This window comes from Pristiophorus japonicus, chromosome 12 (genome assembly GCF_044704955.1).
Source record: "Pristiophorus japonicus isolate sPriJap1 chromosome 12, sPriJap1.hap1, whole genome shotgun sequence".
Classification (NCBI taxonomy): domain Eukaryota; kingdom Metazoa; phylum Chordata; class Chondrichthyes; family Pristiophoridae; genus Pristiophorus; species Pristiophorus japonicus.
This window is the reverse complement of record NC_091988.1, coordinates 23,711,788-23,733,763: the sequence shown is the minus strand read 5'-3', so window position 1 is coordinate 23,733,763 and position 21,976 is coordinate 23,711,788. Positions and strand designations below refer to the sequence as shown.

General features: G+C 48.6%; 1 protein-coding gene across 1 annotated transcript in view; it reads left to right on the top strand.

The window, feature by feature from the left end:
- synpra (synaptoporin a) overlaps positions 1 to 21,976 on the top strand; it is a 556,851-nt gene that overhangs the window by 464,367 nt on the left and 70,508 nt on the right. The window contains exon 4 of the mRNA XM_070894759.1: positions 19,766 to 19,964. Coding sequence (XP_070750860.1) covers positions 19,766 to 19,964 — 199 coding nt within the window. The remainder of the gene's footprint in view (positions 1 to 19,765; positions 19,965 to 21,976) is intronic.

Genomic DNA, 21,976 nt, shown 5'->3' with positions numbered 1-21,976 from the left:
ATTATTGTGTTTAATTATTAACCCCCTTTTTATGAAATTTGAATATTTATTTTCCTCCCCGGAACTGAGAAATGATTCCAGTATAAAATTGAATCACATAGTGCACAAATTAGATTAACTGCTCCAAAGATTACAGTCAGTGTAAAAAAATGTATTGAGACATCTGTTCACAATGGTTTTACATTTAAAATGAAGAACTGGGAGAGACTGGCCCGGATTTTGCAGTAGAACTAACAGTGAGGCTAACAGTGCCCACCGTCATTAAGGAGTAAATTGGACAACAGCTGCCAGTGTCCACAGTTAACCCAGTAATCAGAGAGTTGCTATCCAATTTGCCCTGCAGCTCCAGAAGCTTCGCTATAAAAGTTCAGAGGGGAAATGAAAAAGAAGATAACAGGGGCAAAGAGAGAGTATGAAGATAGATTGGCAGCTAACATAAAAGGGAATTCAAAAGTCTTCTGTAGGCATATAAATAATAAATGGGTAGTAAGAGGGGGGTGGGGCCAATTCGGGACCAAAAAGGAGCTCTACAGATGGAGGTAGAGGGAATGGCTGAGGCACTAAATGAGTACTTTCCATCTGTCTTCATCAAGGAAGAAGATGCTGCCAAAGTCATAGTGAAAGAGGAGGCAGTGGAGATACTGGATCAGATAAAAATTAATAAAGAGGATGTAATGTATTTGCTTCATGGGTTCTTAACTTAAGAATTCATAGCAACACATTGTTATTAAGAACTAATCTTCTTAGCAAAAGCTTTAACAATCACACTACACATTACTAGTTCACCCACCAGGCTCACAACCACCTGCCTCATCGTGGATCCCCTGAACCCAACTGGCTGGGGTTTTATTGAGTCTTGTGAACATCACGTGACTGGCCAAGCCACTCGCAACTCAACAGCTCGACAAACCTGTGAGCATACTCATATGTGCATATATTACAGAGGAGGTACTAGATAGGCTGTCTGTACTTAAAGTTGATAAGTCACCAGGATTGGATGGGATGCATCCTCGGATGCTGAGGGACGTTAAGGTGAAAATCGTGGAGGTACTGCCATAATCTTCCAATCCTCCTTAGATACGGGGATGGTGCTAGAGGACTGGAGAATTGTAGATGTTACACAATTGTTCAAAAAAGGGTGTAAGGATAAACCCAGCAACTACATGCTGGTCAGTTTAACCTCAGTAGTGGGGAAGCTTTTAAAAATGATAATCAGGGACAAAATGAACAGTCACTTGGACAGAGTGGATTAATTAAGGAAAGCCAGCATGGATTTGTTAAAGGCAAATCATGTTTAACTAACTTGATTGAGTTTTTTGGTGAGGTAACAGAGAGGGTTGATGAGGGCAATGTGGTTGACATAGTGTACATGGGCTTCCAAAAGGTGTTTGATAAAGTGCCACATAATAGGCTTGCCGGCAAAGTTGAAATCCACGGAATTAAAGGGACAGTGGCAGCATGGTTACGAAATTGGCTAAGTGACTGGAAACAAAGAGTAGTGGTGAACAGTTGTTTTTTCGGACTGGAGGAAGGTATACCGTGGTGTTCCCCAGGGGTCGGTTCTAGGACCACTGCTTTTCTTGATATATATTAATGTCTTGGACGTGGGTGTACAGGCCATAATTTCAAAATTTGCAGATGACACAAAACTTGGAAGTATAGTGAACAGTGAGGAAGATAGTGATAGACTTCAAGAAGACATAAACAGGTTGGTGAAATGGGTGGACACGTGGCAGATGAAATTTAACACCGAAAAGAGCGAAGTGATACATTTTGGTGGGAAGAACAAGGAGAGGCAATATAAACGAAAGGGTACAATCCTAAAGGGGCTGCATGAACAGAGAGATCTGGAGGTATATGTGCACGAATCTTTGAAGGTGGCAGGGTGAGAAAGCAGTTAAAAAGAATACAGGATCCTGGGTTTCATAAATAGAGCCCAGGGGCCGAAATTTCCCCTTTGCTTAAGGCCTGTTACCACCGGAAATCGATGGCCATGCTGAGGTGTGGAGTGGCCACTGACTTTCCGTCCAATGGCCGCCGATAGCCCAATTGCCCTCCCGAGATTTTCCTCACCGCCCCGCTTCCCCCCCCAGTTCTGCGGCGGTGATGGCCAGCACTCCTCAGTGCGTCATCACTGCGCACACCGCCGAGGTCCAGGGCCAGAAGCCCCATTGCCCTTTAAAAGTCTTCCCGCCGCTGGGCGGTGCCAAAAGTTATTTTTTTGCGGGTGGTGCGTAGTTCCTGATGCACACCGCCGGAGTGCCTTAAAGGTGTATTGCTCTCAGTGCATTTTGTGTCGGCGACTTTTTCCGCGTTGTTTGACGAGCAGTGCAAGGATAGAGTGCGCACTGCTTTGTGAGTGCTGGAGGCGCCTTCCACCTGCAGAACAGGGAGGCCACGTGGAGGAGGCTGGGCTTGGGGAGGGCTTTTAAATGGGGGCAGTGTTTGCAGGCCAACACCTCCTGCACGTTGTGCGTGCCACCAAGGCACAGAGGAGAAGGCGGCGCCAGGGGCAATGGCTGCAGAGGCAGCGGGCAAGGACTGCAGGTATCATTGTGGCCCAGCATGGAGAGGGCCAGGGAGATGGCCACAGAGGAGTCAAGAGAGGTGCAACAGGAAGGCCCTCAGCATTGGCGTCCCCGAAGTAGGAGAGAAAGGAACGAGGACCCCCCACTGGGCCAGCAGGCCAGGAGGCAGCCTGCAGCGGAGCCAGATGATGGGCAGCAGAAACCTGCAGAGGCAGCAGAGCTGCTAATAAGCCACATCATAGACCAAGATGGCTACACAGACGTGGGGACAATAGGCCATATCGAGAAAGGATGTTCCGCCAGCAATTCTCAAACATTGATATGAATGATGATCAGAGCTTGCACAGACTACAATTCCACAAGGATGTAGTGACGGAGCTCTGCAATTTGCTGCAGGCAGAATTGGAGCCGCAGACACAGGCTAGGACAGCCCTGAGCGTGGCATCCAAGGTTACAATGCCCTGAACTTTATGCAACTGGGTCCTTCCAAGCTGCCACTGCGGACATGTGCAACATCTCACAGTTTGCAGCCTACACATCGATATGGGATGTCACAGATGCTCTGTATAGGAGAAGGGTCGACCACATCTCCTTCCCCATGATCAGGGAGAAGCAATTGGAGCCCCAGACTTCATTCCTGCATATTGCGGGCCTCCCCAGGTCCAGGGGGTCATTGACTACATCCATGTCACTCTCAGGGCACCCCAACACACTCCTGAGCAATTCAGAATCCGCAAGGCCTTCCTCTCCCTCATGTTCAACTCGTTTGCGACCGCAACTGCAAGATTATGCAAGTGGATGCCCGGTTCCCTGGCAACAGCCACGGCTCTTTCATACTGTGCCAGAGCGGTGTGCCACGCCCCTTCACTGGTCCCAATGAAGGTTGTGGCTGGGCTGGCTCCTTCGGTGACAAGGACTACACACTGAGCACTTGGCTCATGACTCCTCTGTGTAACCCTGGAACTGCCGGGCAGCTCGCGTACAATGAGAGTCTGACGGCCACCAGGACCATCATCGAACACAGGCATTCTCAAACACAGGTTCCGATGCCTGGACCACTCTGGGTGTGCTGCAGTACTCGCCTGAGCGTGTCTCCATATTCGTGGTGGTGTGCTGCATGCTCCACAACCTGGCCATCACGAGGGCGCAGCCGTTGGAGGATGAAGCAGCAGTGGCACCTGAAGAGGAGGAAGAGGAGGAGGCATAGAAACGTAGAAAATAGGTGCAGAAGTAGGCCATTCGGCCCTTCGAGCCTACACCACCATTCAATAAGATCATGGCTGATCATTCACCTCAGTACCCCTTTCCTGCTTTCTCTCCATACCCCTTGATCCCTTTAGCCGTAAGGGCCATATCTAACTCCCTCCTGAATATATCTAACGAACTGGCATCAACAACTCTATGCGGTAGAGAATTCCACAGGTTCACAATTCTGTGAGTGAAGAAGTTTCTCCTCATCTCGGTCCTAAATGACTTACCCCTTATCCTTAGACTGTGACCCCTGGTTCTGGACTTCCCCAACATCGGGAACATTCTTCCTGCATCTAACCTGTCCAGTCCCGTCAGAATTTTATATGTTTCTATGAGATCCCCTCTCATCCTTCTAAACTCCAGTGAATAAAGGCCAGTCGATCCAATCTCTCCTCATATGTCAGTCCTGCCATCCCAGGAATAAGTCTGGTGAACCTTTGCTGCACTCCCTCAATAGCAAGAACTTTCTTCCTCAGATTAGGAGACCAAAACTGAACACAATATTCCAGGTGAGGCCTCACCAAGGTCCTGTACAACTGCAGTAAGACCTCCCTGCTTCGATACTCAAATCCCCTAGCTATGAAGGCCAACATGCCATTTGCCTTCTTCACCGCCTGCTGTACCTGCATGCCAACTTTCAATGACTGGTGTACCATGACACCCAGGTCTCATTGCACCTCCCCTTTTCCTAATCTGCCGCCATTCAGATAATATTCTGCCTTTGTGTTTTTGCCACCAAAGTGGATAACCTCACATTTATCCACATTATACTTGTCATGTATCTTACATTATTATATATAGCTGTATCCTAACATGCTATACATGACTGTAATAAGATATGACATGTAACCACCAGCATACCTTACCACCAGGGGTGCACTTACAAGCGACAGGTATATAAGGACAGGTCTCAGGCAAGTGCAGCATTCCAGAGCTGTGAAATAAAGGTGCAGGTCCAGAGTGACCTTGACTTCACTACATGCCTCATGTGAATTTGTACTGAGGGGACAGGACTTTACAGTGGCGACAAGTTACGGGATTACAGAATCCACAGAATGGCGAACAACGGATCAGATGAAAAGTACAATGCTGGAGACAACTGGGAGGACTTTATAGAAAGGCTCCAGCAAAGCTTTGTAACCAAAGACTGGTTAGGAGACGACAAAGCAGACAAGAGAAGAGCCCATCTCTTGACCAGCTGTGGCTCGAAAACATATGCTTTAATGAAGGATCTGCAGGCACCCGAGAAACCAGCAAGCAAGTTGTTTGAAGAATTGAGCACACTGGTAAGAGACCACCTGAAGCCAGCGAGCAGCCTACACATGGCCAGTCACAGGTTCTACAACTACAGACGCTGTGTGGGCCAGAGCATACCCGACTTCGTGGCGGAACTTCAGAGGTTGGCTAGTTTATGTGAGTTCTCCGATGAACTGAGGAGAGAAATGCTGAGAGACTTTTTCATTGAAGGAATAGGCCACGCAGGCATATTCCGAAAGCTCATAGAGACCAAGAACCTGACTTTAGAGGCAGCAGCACTGGTTGCACACACATTCTTGGTAGTGGAAGAAGGAACGAGGTTGATTTACAATGCAAGTACGACAACTAACGAAATATTGGAACAAGAAGTTCACAGCATTAAACAAGCTTCCATCCCCACACACAGACAAAACCGGGAGAACAGGCTCTCGACAGCAGGCAGTGGCGCCAGAAGCCATCAAGGGCCACAGGAACGGCCGTTCACACCTCATCAACCCACAATGCGAGCAATCAACAACAGATTGAGAGAAGATCAAGAGAGATCAGCCAGACGCAGCTCATTCTTTGGGAACAATAGAAGCAGTCTGTGCTGGAGGTGTGGGGCTGGGCACTTGTCAAGGGGATGTCAATTTCAGCAGGCTGTTTGCAGGAACTGTGAATAGACAGGGCATTTGGCCCGCATGTGCAAAAAAACGGCAGCTCGGCTGGTATACGAATCGGATGGGTCGGAAAGTGCACCAGAAGACGGTGGGGACAGTACCCGGGACACCGATGTACAGCAGGTCAACACGATCAATGGCCGCTGCTCCTACAACAGGACGACTCCTATAATGATGAGGGTCCTACTCAACGGGATACCTGTCAAACATGGAGCTGGATACGGGAGCGAATCAATCTCTCATGGGCGCTCAACAATTTGAACAACTGTGGCCGCATAAAAGAGACAGATCAAAACTCACAAGGGTCGACACCAAACTAAGGACCTATACCAAAGAAATCGTACCAGTCCTCGGCAGCGCACTGCTCTCTGTCACACACAAAGGGACAGTGAACCGACTTCCCCTGTGGATTGTCCCCGGAGACCCCCCAGCACTGCTGGGGAGAAGCTGGCTGGCAAAACTAAACTGGAAATGGGATGATGTCCATGCCATGTCATTAGAGGAATGGATCTCTTGCTCAACAGTTATAAAGTGATTTGAACATCTCTTTCAGCCAGCTTCTCCCCAGCAGTGCTGGGGGGTCTCCGGGGACAATCCACAGGGGAAGTCGGTGGGCACTTTCAAAGGGGCCAAAGTCAAAATCTACATCACACAGGATGCTAGAGCTGTACCCTATGTGATGAAGGAAAAGATTGAACACGAACTAGAGAGGCTTCTGCGGGAAGGCATTATATCACCTGTGGAATTTAGCGACTGGGCAAGTCCCATTGTCCCAGTCATGAAGCTTGATGGATCCGTACGAATCTGTGGGGACTACAAATCTACCATAAACAGAGTCTCCCTACAGGACCAATACCCGCTTCCCAGTGCGGAAGACTTATTTACCACATTGGCTGGAGGTGAACGTTTCTCAAAACTAGACCTCACATCTGCATATATGATGCAAGAATTGACCAAGGAATCCAAGCTACTCACCACCATCAACACACATCGAGGCCTTTTCATGTACAATCGATGCCCATTCGGCATCAAGTCGGCAGCTGCCAATTTCCAGCGCAACATGGAGAGTCTGCTCAAGTCCATCCCGGGGACGGTTGTATTTCAAGACGACATACTTATCACGGCCAGGGACACCGACTCCCATCTCCGTAATTTGGAGGAAGTACTAAAGCGGTTGGATCGGGTAGGCCTATGAGTCAAGAAATCCAAGTGCCTGTTTCTCGCACCCGAGGTTGAATTTTTGGGCAGAAGGATTGCCGCTGATAGAATCCACCCAATAGAGTCCAAAACAGAAGCAATTCGCCTGGCACCCAGGCCCCGGAATGTCTCAGAACTGCGTGCCTTTCTCGGGCCACTCAATTACTTTGGAAACTTTATGCAGAACTTAAGCACGTTGCTGGAGCCTCTCCACGTGCTACTCAGGAAGGGGTGCGATTGGTTTTGGGGGGACGCCCAGGAACACACCTTCAATAAGACATGCAACCTTCTGTGTTCCAACAGTATTTTGACTTTCTTTGACCCAAGTAAAAAGCTAGTTCTCACATGCGATGCGTCAGCTTATGGGGTCGGGTGCGTTTTGCAACTTGTCAATAGTGCGGGCAAATTACAACCCATAGCTTATGCTTCCAGGTCACTTTCGCGGGCGGAGCGCGGGTACGGAATGGTAGAGAAGGAGGCGCTCGCGTGCGTGTACGGTGTCAAAAAGATGCACCAATACCTTTTCGGGGCCAAGTTCGCGTTAGAAGCCAACCACAAACCCCTCACGTCCCTGCTATCCGAGAGCAAGGCAATAAACGGCAATGCCTCGCCGCGAATTCAACGGTGGGTTTCCTACGACTACACCATAAGGCACAGACCAGGCACAGACAACTGTGCCGATGCACTCAGCAGGCTACCCCTGGCGACCACGGAAGGGTCTGACGAACAGGACTGTGAGATAGTCATGGCAATCAATGCCTTTGAGTCCACAGGTTTGCCCATGACGGCTCGCCAAATCAGAGCCTGGACGGCCAGCGACCCCACGTTATCCTTAATAAAAAGATGTGTCCTAACCGATGACTGGGCAGAGGCTCGCGATGCCTGCCCCGAGGAATTAACACCCTTTCACAAGCGCATGCATGAACTATCACTACAAGCAGACTGCCTGATGTAGGGCAGCCGAGTAGTCATGCCGCTGCGAGGCAGAGAGGCATTTGTCCAGGAGCTCCACCGCGAGCACCCAGAGATCGTTCTCATGAAGGCCAGATCCCACGTCTGGTGGCCTGGTATTGACGCGGACTTGGAGCTCTGCATCCGAAGGTGCACTATTTGTGCCCAACTCAGCAATGCCCCCAGGGAGGCTCCACTGAGCCCCTGGCCTACCAAATCATGGTCGCGGGTGCACGTAGACTATGTGGGCCCATTCATGGGCAAAATGTTCCTCGTAGTTGTGGATGCATTTTCAAAGTGGATCGAATGCACCATTTTAAACTCGAGCACAACCTCCAGCACTGTGGAGTGCCTCGCAACCATGTTTGCAACGCACGGAATCCCTGACATATTAGTCAGTGACAATGGTCTGTGCTTCACCAGCGCAGAATTACAAGATTTTATAATTGACCACGGCATAAATCACGTCAAGACGGCACCGTTCAAGCCGGCCTCCAATGGCCAGGCGGAGAGAGCAGTGCAAATCATTAAACAAGGCATGCTTAAAATCCAAGGTCCCACGCTGCAGGGTCGCCTGTCGTGACTGCTGCTGGCATACAGATCTCGTCCACACTCATTGACTGGGATCCCCCCGCGCAACTGTTGATGAAAAGGACTTCAAAAACAAGGCTCTCATTAAATCTCCCAGACATGCACGAAATCGTTGAGGCAAAGCGCCGTAAGCTGACTGAGTACCATGACAGAAAGTCGGGGGGGAAATGGAATGAGATAGGGGACAATGTACTAAACTATGGCAGGGGTCCCAAATGGCTTGCAGGGACAGTAACGGGCAAGGAAGGAAACAGGCTACTGGTAGTACAAATGGACAATGGCAAAACTGCCGGAGGCATGTAGACCAAGTCAAAAGCAGATTTACCAACAACACTGCGGAACCAGAGGCAGAGTACAATGTGGAACTCGCACCACACCTGGTGGACAGACAGAGGGAACAACCTGAGGAAAGGGCAATCCCAACAGACAGCCCAGGCGAGTCAACAACAATCACACTAATCGAAACAGACAGCCCAGGCGAGATACCAGCAACCACAACTGAACCACAACTCAGACACTCCACGCGAGAGCGTAGACCACCTGAGAGACTGAACCTATAAAGAAAATAAGACCTTGGGGGAGGGTAATGTCATGTATCTTACATTATTATATATAACTGTATCCTAACATGCTATACATGACTGTAATAAGATATGACCTGTAACCACCAGCATACCTTACCACCAGGGGTGCACTTGCAAGAGACAGGTATATAAGGACAGGTCTCAGGCAAGTGCAGCATTCCAGAGCTGTGAAATAAAGGTGCAGGTCCAGAGTGACCTTGACTTCACTACATGCCTCGTGTGAATCTGTACTGAGGGGACAGGACTTTACAATACTGCATCTGCCATGCATTTGCCCACTCACCTAACCTGTCCAAGTCACCCTGCAGCCTCTTCGCATCCTCCTCACAGTGTATACCGCCACCCAGCTTCATGTCATCAAGAGGAGCAGGATGTGGGTGGGCAGCCAAGCAGGAGGCAGCATTGCCATGGTGACCCTGCAAGGGAAGCACAAAGCTGTCTGATAGCTGCGTGGTTCACATAACTCAATGCCCAGTTGAGTCTGCATCTGGCCATGTCCATGGGCAAACCTATGAGCCCTCTCACATATCATTCCCACACATTGGCCCCAAGTTTCGACATGATTTGCTCCTGATTTTTAGGAGCAACTGGTGTAGAATGGAATATCTTAGAAATCGGAATTCTCGCCATTTAGTTTGCTCCAGTTCTAGTCAGTTAGAACAGTTTCACTTTGGAACAGAATTTTTTTTTCAAAAGGGGGCGTGTCCGGCCACTTACAAAGTTTTCAACGTTTCGTCAGTGAAAACTTACTCCAAACTAACTTAGAATGGAGTAAGTGAAGATTTTTGTACGCTCGAAAAAACCTTGTCTACACTTTAGAAAATCAGGCGTAGGTTAAAAATCAGGCGTAGGGAATTGGGGGGTGGGGGGGGTTTAAAGGGAAGTTTACAAACATTAAACACTTCAGTTTTACAAATAAAGAGCCATCATCAATAATAAATGATAAAAACATCAATAAATCAACCAATAAATCAATCAAAAAAAATTAATAAGAAATATATATTTTTTTTAAATCAATAAATAAAACATTTTCCACTTACCGACTGCAGCACCGGGAGCCCTCCAACAGCATGCTGGGATGCCCCACCCCCCAGTGTGTCTCTGTCAGTGTCTCTATCTCTCTGTCTGTCTGTGTGTCTCTCATTCTCTGTCTGTCAGTGTCTGTGTTTCTGACAGCGAGGGGAGGGGGAGGAGGGGGGTAGAGGGAGAGAGGGGGGAGCAGAGGGAGGGAAGGGGGAGGGATGAGGGAGAAGGGGGAGGGATGGGGGAGAAGGGGAAGGGGGAGAAGGGGAGAAGGGGGGGAAAGGGGGAGGGGGAGAAGAGGGGGGAGGGGGAGAAGAGGGGGAGGGGGAGAAGAGGGGGGAGGGGGGAGAAGGGGAGAAGGGGGGGAAAGGGGGAGGGGGAGAAGGGGGGGAAAGGGGGAGGGGGAGAAGGGGGGGGAGGGGGGAGGGGGGGAGGAGGAGGAGAAGGGGAGGGAGGGGGTGGAAAAGGAGATTGGGGGGGGGAAGGAGATGGGGGGGGGAAGGAGAAGGGGGAGGGAGGCTGAACGGGCTGGGCCCGGCCGGGCCCGAGACTTCGGGCAGGGCCCAAGACTTCGGGCAGGGCCCGTCCCCAGCACCAGATTTACAGGTAGGTGGCGTTGGGTGGGGTCGGGCCGGGGGGAGCGCGGGTCGGGGGGGTGATGGGAGGGAGGTCGGTTCGGTTCAGGTCGGGGGGAGGGAGGGAGAGGGAGGTCAGGTCGGGTCCAGTCGGGGGGGGCGGGGGGAAGCGGGAGTCGGGTCGGTGTCGGATCCGGTCCAGAGGCGGGGGGCGGGGGGAAGCGGGAGTTGGGTCGGGGTCGGGTCCGGTCCGGGTGGGGGGAGCGGGAGTCGGGTCCGGTCCGGAGGCGAGGGGATGGGGGGGGGAAGCGGGAGTCAGGTCGGGTCCGGTCCAGGGTGGAAGCGGGAGTCGGGTCGGGGTCGGGTCCGGTCCGGCGGGGGGGGGGGGGGGGGGCGGAGGGAAGCGGGAGTTGGGTCGGGGTCGGGTTCGGTCCCGGGGGGGGGGGGGGAGGAGTCTGGTCGGGGTCGGGTCCGGTCCGGAGGCGGGAGGCGGGGGGAAGCGGGAGTTGGGTCGGGGTCGGGTCCGGTCCGGGGGGGGCCGGGGGGGGGGGAAGAGCGGGAGTCGGGTCCGGTCCGGCGGGGGGGGGGGGGGGGGGCGGAGGGAAGCGGGAGTTGGGTCGGGGTCGGGTTCGGTCCCGGGGGGGGGGGGGAGGAGTCTGGTCGGGGTCGGGTCCGGTCCGGAGGCGGGAGGCGGGGGGAAGCGGGAGTTGGGTCGGGGTCGGGTCCGGTCCGGGGGGGGCCGGGGGGGGGGGAAGAGCGGGAGTCGGGTCCGGTCCGGAGGCGGGGGGATGGGGGGGGGAAGCGGGAGTCAGGTCGGGTCCGATCCGGGGGGGAAGCGGGAGTCGGGTCGGGGTCGGGTCCGGTCCGGGGGGGGGCGGGGCGGAGGGGGAACGGGAGTCCGGTCCGGTCCGGAGGCGGGGGGGCGGGGGGGAAGCGGGAGTCGGGTCAGGGTCAGGGTCGGGGTCGGGTGCGGTCCGGAGGTGGGGCGGGGGGGAAGCGGGAGTCGGGTCGGGTCGGGTCCGGAGACGGGGCGGGGGGGGAGGGAAGCGGGAGTCGGGTCGGTGTCAGGGTCGGGGTCGGGTCCGGTCCGGAGGCGGGGGGCGGGAAGCGGGAGTCGAGTCGGGTCTGAAGGAAGCAGGAGCTGGGCGTGGGAGGAGCCTTATTCACACAGCCCCAGTGAGGCCATTGGGCCAGGGCTAGGGGCTGCGTGCTTCGGCCCCTCCCACAAAGTTTTGGGCGCCTGGAGCTACTGCACATGCGTGCCCACTGTAGCGCGCATGTGCAGAGGTCCCGGCACTGTTTTCAGTGCAGGGACCTGGCTCCGCCCCCTACAGCTGCTGCTGCGCTGCGCCGAGCTGCAAACGACCTGCAGGGAGCTGGAGAATCTGGAAGTTTTTTTTAGGCGCACTTTGTGGCGCGAAAAACGGGCGTCCAGGTCGGGACTGCGCCGTTCTAGGCGCGGCTCGAAACTTGGGCCCATTGAAATGAGACAGCTCCAGAAATTTCAAACACAAAATTTAGGTTTATTAGAACCCAAACAATGGATGTGCAAAACATGGCTACCTCATGGCTTTGGGAAGGCTGCTGTGTGTCTGTAAAGGAAGCTACAGATATCCTTCTCGGACGCCCTCGACCAGCTCTGGCCCTTCAGCCAGAAGTGGCTGGGTGGATTCCACGCTCGGCAGCAATTGCAGAGTGGCAGGTCTCGTCTCAGGGCTGCTGTGAACTGGCCCACATCAGTCTCTTGTGCCAAGGAGCCATCACCAACCCCATGGGGCGGCACCCCACCAAGCTGCTGGAGCACAGGTCCGTGGGGTGGGGTGGCTCTGTTAGGCCCCTGGTGGACCCAGCAGCAGTGGCAGCAGTCCAATCTCACGTATCCTCCAGCTGAGACTGCATCAGAGCAGTCACACTCTGGAAGCCACCGGAGATGACAGCAGTCAGACGCCCTGTGGCCTGTTGCCCAGAGTGAATGAGAGCAATCTGAGCTTCCAGGGCAGCGGCCATTCTGTCCCAAGAAGCACAGCAACGCTCGCTCCCTCACGCCTGTGCTGCAATGGCAACTGTCACCTCCGTCAAGAGACGCGTCATCATGCTGGATCCGCACGGTCACGATGGGATTCCACCAACAACTGCACACTGTCAATGATGGTCCCCATGATGCGCGCAGAGCTGTCCACAATGCGGGAGGCGGACTCCACGATCCTCACCACTTGCAACAGCCTCTCGGGCACTCCTTGCATTGCCGCCAACAGTTCCGATTACATAACCTCCACCCTTTGTTCGTAAGCCTAACATCGATGGGCTTGTCTGAGTCCTCCTCAGCAGAAACTGGCTGCGTCCTCACCCATTGGAGAGATGGCACATGGCCCTGCACCATGCTTCACCCAGTGCAGACCCCTCCCCTGAATCTATGTTAACCAACTGCAGACTCCCAGTATCTGAGCTGGTGCGTGGGACTGTTTGAAGCAGTGAAGCACTATTGCTGGCAGAGCTCTCCCCCTCTCCGTCTCCCTCATCCGACATGCCGCCAAAATATTTACAAGAATGATTCCATGGATGAGGGACTTCAGTTACGTGGCTAGACTGGAGAAGCTGGGGTTGTTCTCCTTAGAGCAGAGAAGGTTGAGAGGAAATTTGATAGAGGTGTTCAAAATCATGAGGGGTCTAGACAGAGTAGATAGAGAGAAAGTAGATGGAGGTGAACGGGTTGAGAACCAGAGGAGACAGATGTAAGGTGATTGGCAAAAGAACCAAATGCGACATGAGGAAAAGCTTTTTTTACACAGTAAGGGGTTAGGATCTGGAATGTACGGCCTGAGAGGGTGCTGGAGGTAGACTCAATCGTGGCTTTCAAAAGGGAATTGGATAAGTACCTGAAGGAAAAATATTTGCAGGATTATAGGGAAAGGGCGGGGAGTGGGACTGGTTAAGAGCTCTTGCAGAGAGCCAGCACGGGCTTGATGGGCTGAATGGCCGCCTTCTGTGCTGTAACCGTTCTATGATTCTATGATAAGTATCTCGGCCAAGAGATTCGGTATTCACACCCATGCAATGATGTCAAGTTGTGGTACTTACGTGATACATACCCACTAAATTCGGCAGGAAATGTTACAGCTCATCCATTCAAGTGTAAGTGATATTTAACGCCCTGAAAAGCCTTTATTACTGCCAAACAACTTCTCTCACATTGAATATTAACTTCTATAAATGTGGAGTCACATTCCTTCAGACTTTAATTATTGTTGGAGATTTAAATTTTTTTGAAACTTTTTCTTTATGCCTCTTTATTATTTCTCTTAATCCTGTCTTTCTCTCCTCTTTATTTTGCTTGCTGTTTTTCTTTATTTGTTCCCGGGATGTGGGTATTGCTGGCAAGGCCAGCATTTAACGCTGATCCCTAATTGCCCTTAAGAAGATGGTGGTGAGCTGCCTTCTTGAACTGCTGCGGTCCGTGTGGTGATGGTACTCCCATAGTGCTGTGAGGGAGGGAGTTCCTTGATGTTGACCCAGCGACGCTGAAGGAACGGCGATATATTTCCAAGTCAGGATGGTGTGTCTTGGAGGGAAACTTGCAGGTGATGGTGTAAGCGTTGCGCCTGCCACCCTTGTCCTTCCAGGTGGTAGAGGTCGCGGGTTTGGGGGGTGCCGCTGAAGAAGCCTTGGTGAGTTGCTGCAGTGCATCTTGTAGATGGTACACACTGCAGCCACGGTGCACCGATGGTGGAGGAAGTACATGTGTAAGGTGGTAGATGGGGTGCCAATCAAGCGGGCTGGTTTGTCCTGGATGGTGTCGAGCTTCTTGAGTGTTGTTGGAGCTGCACTCACCCGGGCAAGTGGACAGTATTCCATCACACTCCTGACTTGAGCCTGGTAGATGGTGGAAAGGCTTTGGGGAGTCAGGAGGTGAGACACTCACTATAGAACACCCAGCCTCTGACCTGCTCTTGATGCCATAGTATTTATGTGGCTGGTTTATTTAGATTCCTGGTCAATGGTGACCCACCAGGATGTTATTGGTGGAGGATTCGGCAATGGTAATGCCGGTGAATGTCAAGGGGTGGTGGTTAGAATCTTGCTTGTTGGAGATATTCATTGCCTGACACTTGTGTGGCGTGAATGTTACTTGCTACTTATCGATCCATGCCTGAATGTCATCCAGGTCTTGCTGCAAGCGGGCACGGACTGCTTCATTATCTGAGGAGTTTCTGTACATGATTTGACATGGAATTAAATATTCTAACTTATAATTCCTGTCTCAGTAAAGATTCTTCAATCTGATTGGTTAAGGAGACACACTGTTGCTTTCCCCATTCACACAGGTCCCAGGTTCCCTGTAGAAGGTGCCGCACTGGTTTTGGGTTCTATTAACTGAAACTTCCAGTGCAAAAGCCCATAGAAAGTCTGTGGACCAGTGTAAATATAATGAACTGCTCGTGCAGTTCGTTCACCACTGACCGCAAAATCCGGGCCCATGTATTCTACTAATTCCAGTTCTCCTCATATATCTTTTCAAGCTGTTTGCAAATGCCCCATCTGCAACTCGTGGTGAGGATGTGGAACTTGCTACCACATGGAGTGGTTGCGGTGAATAGCATTGATGCATTTAAGGGGAAACGCTATTAAAACTTTAAGGGGAAGATAGATAAGCACATTAGTGAGAAAGGAATAGAAGGATATGTCGATAGGGTGAGATGAAGTAAGGTAGGAGGATGCTCATGTGGAGCATAAACACCGGAGTGGACCTGTTGGGCCAAATGGCCTGATTCTGTGCTGTAAGTGCTAAGTAAATCTATGTAATATAACTAATAATGTGGAAGTCTGAACTGAAATACTGGAAGATATACACGTTGAAGTAATTTTGTAGTTGCCAACAGTGCAAACAGCTGACTGGAGTGCCTTGGGACGTTTTTCTATGTTAAAGGCACTATATAAATGCAAGTTTTTGTTGAAGCTACCTGAACTTCCCATTTTCCGACTGCCCCCTGTAGTTGTTAACAGCGCCAACAGCTGAAGACTTGATTTTGCCTGAAGTCAGCAGGGCTTTTAAATGGATAAGTACAAGGTACTTATTGAACTGCATAAAACATCCAGCCCACTTAATAAGTTTTAAGCGGTGCCTTTATAATGAACTCATATGATAATGACAAATCGTTAGAACCATTTGCCCAATATAGGCTGCCTGTGCTAAGCGTAGACAGTGTAAGTGGTGGGGACTGTATTAAAGTCTCTATGATGCCTGTGAATTATAAAAAAAACCCCAGCAATATCCTGTGTATCCCAAAATGATATTTTATCTAAGGAAGTAAAAACAGGGGATGAATTTCAAGACATTACTCTTTTAGTGATAAGAGCAGTTTCCACCTTTGCTCCACACCATCTACCGCCTGGAGCAGGTTGTGGCAACACCACAGGAACAAATGATAATACTGCATCCTTATACTATATTATTCACATTGCACTTATTTAATAATATTATCAATATGTGTTAAGACTACTCATTATTGGCACATACAACCGAGGTTAAAATTTTTGCAAAGAGATTGACATTCCTACTTTTGAAATTTCATAGGGGTTCCACTGGACTCCTGCCGGAAGTCCAAGAGGAGACTTGCAGAGCCCACCGGATCCTGAATATGCCATGTCTCAGATATTTTCTGAGGATTTTCCCAATATTTAGTAAAAGGCAAGCAGCCTGGTCTGCCAAAGAAATGAGCAATTTAAAATAAATCTATATCTTGATCACACAGACCAAGGGAGAGTTGGGGGAGAGGACTGGGCACCCTTACCCCCTTGGTGGGCGGTGTAATGACTCAAGAGTCTGGTTCCTGTAAACTCACTCAGGTGCAACCTGATCCATCTTTATTCCAGCCCAAGAGTGCCAGCTTGACAAAGACACACAGCTTATATACAGGTGACCAAGCACACATGCCACATGCATACAGCCCGATGACCTCCGACCGCGGCACTCTCTAATGTCTGGTGACCCCCAAGCATTAATACATAACAGGCAGTCATTGGGTTTTCCGTGATAATGAGATGCCTTCCCACAAGTGCTGAAAAACCCAGTCGGATCTGCACTGGAGGGCACATGTGGGCCAGTCTCGCTGCAAAAATTCCATCCCGAGGATTTGGGGATCCTGGTGTCCTTCAGTAAAGTGCATAGGCCCAGGAGAGGCGAGAGTTCGGGGCCAGAAGAGGGGAGGGCCCAGGGGCAGCATGGGCCAGCCCACACTGTGATGTGTGTGCGCACTAGGTGTGCAGCAGAGCTGGTCTCTAGTCGTCTTGGGTAATCCTTGCCACTGGATCAAGACCCAGCTCTATCAAGCCCGTATGGTGGCTGGTGTGCAACGGCCACCACATGTTAAAAAAAATCCAAGCACAGGCATCTTCCACCCTTCAGGATATAGTTCAGACCCTGGAATATTAGGTCCTTCATTGAAACACCTGTGAACTCATCCCTTTTTGGGGTGAAAGCAAGTCATCCTCATTTCAAGGGACTGCCTAGGATGATGATGCATAGGCAAACCTGTAAGGAGAGATTGGCTGCAAGTTGCCCACAGCTGTGTCAATGTGAACACGGTTCAAATGACATTGAGTGTGCACGTGTGAACACACCAATTGTCACACTGCAAATTGGCTGAAATATTTTTGGACACATTTAATACAATGAGGTAGAATTTGGCCAGTACAGATTTCTGGCACACTCACCAGAGGTGCGCCGCTTTTGTCCACCTCGAAGTGCTCCAAAAATCTTCGGGCCAAGTTTGGCCGCTCCCTGGCCTCTCGTCGATGGTGGCATTGCATGGCCACTGGATTCGGGGACGGAGCCAGGTTCCAGCGCTGAAAACAGTGTCAGGACCTCTGCACATGCGCGCTAGAGTGTGCGCGCATGCGTAGTAGCTCCTCGCGCCCAGAATCTGTGAGAATGTGATACAGGCTGTGTGGGAGGGGCAGAAGCGCACCAGCCCTATCCTTGGCCGAATGGGCTCCCTCATCGGTGGCCCACTGCCTTCCTGGGCCGTGTTTTGGAAGGACTTCTATTTTTTATTTGTTATTGATTGATTGATTGCTTATTACTTTGGTCTTGGTGCTTTAGGTGCAGGATTCCTTCTATTTTTTTTATTTGTTAATTAATTGCTTATTACTTTTTGTGCTTTGTTTAGTGTTTTATAAGTCTTGGTGCTAGGTGCAGATCCTCTCAGCTTCCTTGTTTTTTTTATTTGTTATTGAATGCTTATTTTTCTGCTTTGTTTAGTGCTTGGTGCTTTAGAATGTACTTACCTGCGCTGATTTCTTAACTCTCCGCAAGGGTTTTCTGTGCGGCCACAAGTGGCCACATACGCTGGCCTAAGTTAGTTTGGAGCAACTATTAACTGCCCAAACTGGCTAAAATGGCCAAAATAGGGCTAGTAACGCCCCCTTTTGAAAAAAAAACGAAATTTTTAAAAATCCTAACTAACTCACTTACACTGGCACAAATTAAATGTGCAAAATGGGGATTTTTAAGATACTCCAGAAAAATCAAGTTGCTCCAAAACAAACAGAGCAACTCCTGGCCAAATTTGGGCCCAGTACAACAGAATATTTCTGTAACATTCAGCGTGGGAATCTGAAGTTTTCAAACATTATACATTGCTAATTTTAGAAATACTTGGGCCCTTTTGATTTCAATGGAATGAAAATTGGACAGTAATCAGGTTACCACCCGTATGGTGAAGTTGAAGATTATTCTCACTTTGTTTGCTGAAGCAGTAATAAATTAGACAGTGAAATATCGTATGGTGCAATTTTCACCAAGAGGAATATGAAAGAACACAACACTAATTAAATTTACATTTTAACTTTAGTGGTGTTACAGGTTTTACAATTAAACAGTGTATATTAGCAGTTACAAAATATATACTTTTAAATAAATGTTGTAAAAATAGATACTCCCCCAGACACATTCTTAGCATTCCAATCAGTCTCATTCATGCCTCGAAATCCTAGTAATTTCTCAAGTTATATTGACTTTATTCCTGCTTCAGGTCAGAACTTTATGCCATCAGCCTAGGAGTGCTTTGTCCCCCCTCAAACCTGGATTTCCTAATCTCTAATACCTAACTAATGTCTATAACTATTCCACTGAAAACACCAACAAAATGATACAATCAGAAGAAAGCGTATCATATTTCGTTTTACAAATAACACCTATCCTTCAAGGAAAGACAGACTCAATATCAGTCAGTTTGCAAGAACCAGCTTCCTGCCTAAACTAAATCCCTCATAGTAGTGAAGTCCTTTGTAGATACCAGACCATTAAATTATGCCTTGTACCTTCAGTAAGGTCACTCATAACAACTTCTCTCCATGACCCGTGGCCTTTACAGCAGCAGTTCTCGTCTGTGGCAGGAGAGATCAAAACCACATATCATGTTCAAGCAATTTCTGACTTAGTCTTTCAAGAATTCTACATTCCCAGATTCAAATTAACCTTAACTCTATCCTCCCTATATGAGGCAACAATATGAGTTGTTTGCCATTTTAGTCATGTATTTAAATATAGAGCCAAGAACAATCATCAACTATTAACACTTGAGTACTTTTTGAATAGACTTGCCTGAGAAAAGTGGCTGCATATAGTGACACCACTATTCCTGGCTGGAATGGAGATGATTGGATAATTCCTACATCAATCAGGCCTGGAAACCGCACTGCTGTATATGACTGGAATTGATTTAACGCGCACTGCATTTTGCTGAAGAAATCATGGTGCTTTTATCGGGAAAAGTTGCTGCAGTTTTGGTCATGCATGAGTTTTGTTTGCTGTAGTTTGTGAAGAATCTTCGTAACTAGACTCTGTGAATCAACTTTGTTTGCTTCGCTGTTTGCTTTGTTTGGTGTAAAACAAACTTGTTTGCCGTAAGTCCGGCCCCACATCCAACTCATTGGCTGGCACTGCGGTGTACTCCAGAGAAAAGTATTGTAGCTAAAATAATGCCCAATTAAGTTATGTCTACTGTAAAATAACCATGTAGCTTGAAGACTTCATAGTGTAACTTAAAAAATACCTTCAAAAAAGATTCAGAAAAACAATGATACTGTGCCTAATGCTGATGTGTTATTACAAAAGCTAAATGCTGATGCGTTATTATGTGTACTTACAGGTTACACCAAGTGTACTTTGATGCACCCACTTGTGAAGAAAAAAAGCAGGAGAGGCTGTTTCTGATAGGCGACTACTCTTCATCTGCTGAGTTCTTTGTCACCATTGCTGTCTTTGCATTCCTCTACTCGCTGGCAGCTACAGTCGTTTATATCTTTTTTCAGAATAAATATCGTGAAAACAACAGGGGCCCTCTGATTGTAAGTAGTATATATCTATGCTGTTAAAAAAGCTCTCTCTTTTAGCCTTGTGCTAAGTTGAATCTACCCAGCCCATTATAATATTTTAGACATCACTGAGACTGTGTAGAGAACCAAAGGATTAAGGGACACCAGTCATCAACAAATCCCCAATTTCTAAAGATGAGGGTTAATTCCATGGCCTTTGGGAATATATTTAAAATATTACCTCTCCAGGTTGCCCTGAGTGTAGCAGGTGTCGGGCTTGCTCTGTTCATATTTTCCTACTATCCAATGGGAAAATTCCAGGCAGCATACTCTGGGTGCATTCCTGGCACTTGGACTCTGTGCCCGGTTTTCCAACCACTCCCAGTACAATGCGCATGGACCACCTGTGCATGGGACTGGAAAATTTCTATTTTCATTTTAATTCTCATCATTTGAGGAACAGAAGACCACGGAATTGTTAAAAATATTTTCTTATTCTGCAGAAGGTGCACTGTAAGAGTTGGGTCAAGCGTATTTATTTATACCTAAGCCCTGATTTTACCATTTTCTTTCGGGGAGAAATCAAGAGGTCACAGTGCAAGGTTAATTTTATGTATGTAACTATGTAATACTTGCCACCAGAGGGCGTGACTGCTAGGGTCCTAATGGTCACCTACACACGTGCAGGGCCAGTATAAAAGGTTGGCTGCCATGTTGTTTAGGCACTCTGGAGTTGTAATAAAGAAGACTAAGGTCACATTAAGTTTAGCTCACAGTACTCAGCCTCGTGGAGCTCTTCTATACACAACAGTTAATGTTACGTGTATATGTGCTGTCTGAGGGAGGCATTAAAATTGCATGAAGTTGCTCTTCCATGATACTTTCAAATTGCCGGGACAGCTTGTCGTCCCCTTCTCCCATCCCCAGCTCTTTATATGTGATTGTGCCTTTGCTGACTTGCCATATTAAGTAACAGTGTTGCTGGTGTGTCCTAAAATGTCCATAGTCACAGCAGAGTGCCTTTGCAAACTGAGGGAGTGATGGGTTGAATGGGTAAGAGCAGACTGGTAAAACTGTTTAAAAGTTTACTTACTGGTCTTGTGCCATCGTTTATTGAATAACTCTTGTATTTTCTTCCTTCATTTAAAGTACAATGAGATGTCCTGCCGCACTTGAGGAGTGCTAGAGAATTACTAGTTGTTCTGTTCCTTGCATCAGTGGCTTTTGCATTGAAAGTGTTCAATTATTTATGTTTGTTCCAATAATTTTATAAGTAACCCTATAGACTGTTAGAATTTTCATTTACATGTTTTAGATTATCATCACCAACAGTTGTGATACCTGCTTACATGTAGGGCTTCTGTGTTGGATTCACTGAATATTCTGATGTGCAAAATTCAATAGTCAATTCTGACTCATAACAGCTACATTCAATTTAAGATGTTATTATATATAAAACTAATTCAAAATAAATTACTTTGGCTTCAAACACTAAATCGCAAATGCATCAAAATAATGGAAAATGTAGCAAAAAATGTCAAAATCAAAATTTCCTGGTGGGCCATGCTTCTAGATCGCCAGATCTTACATCTCTTTTCAAAAATATCTAAATCCACCACTGCAAAAAGTTTGATGTGCCTGATTTTTCCCCATAATATAACTGTGGAAAATTGGGTATCGGTGCAGCTTAAGTCATGACAAGTTCACATCCCACTGCAGTCCCATTGTAACTACCTTTCATATGTCATAGGTGAGGTTTCAGTTTTCACAGAAAAACACTGCGTTGCAGAATGTAATCAAAATGCAGTAATAAAAATCCTGAGATCCATTGTAATGAAAATAAATGTAACTTGTTCAGTTGCCTTGAATCAGTCACCTTAATCATAGGTCTGTATTCAAGGTTATTATTTAGTTGTGCATTGTTTTTGAATTGTACTATTTTGAGTTTTGTAGGTTGGTAGATGTGATCTCTACAGGAAAAAGAGTAGAGTATGTTGGAGGGTATCATGCATCTGTACAGCACATTAGTTAGCTATATCTCGAGT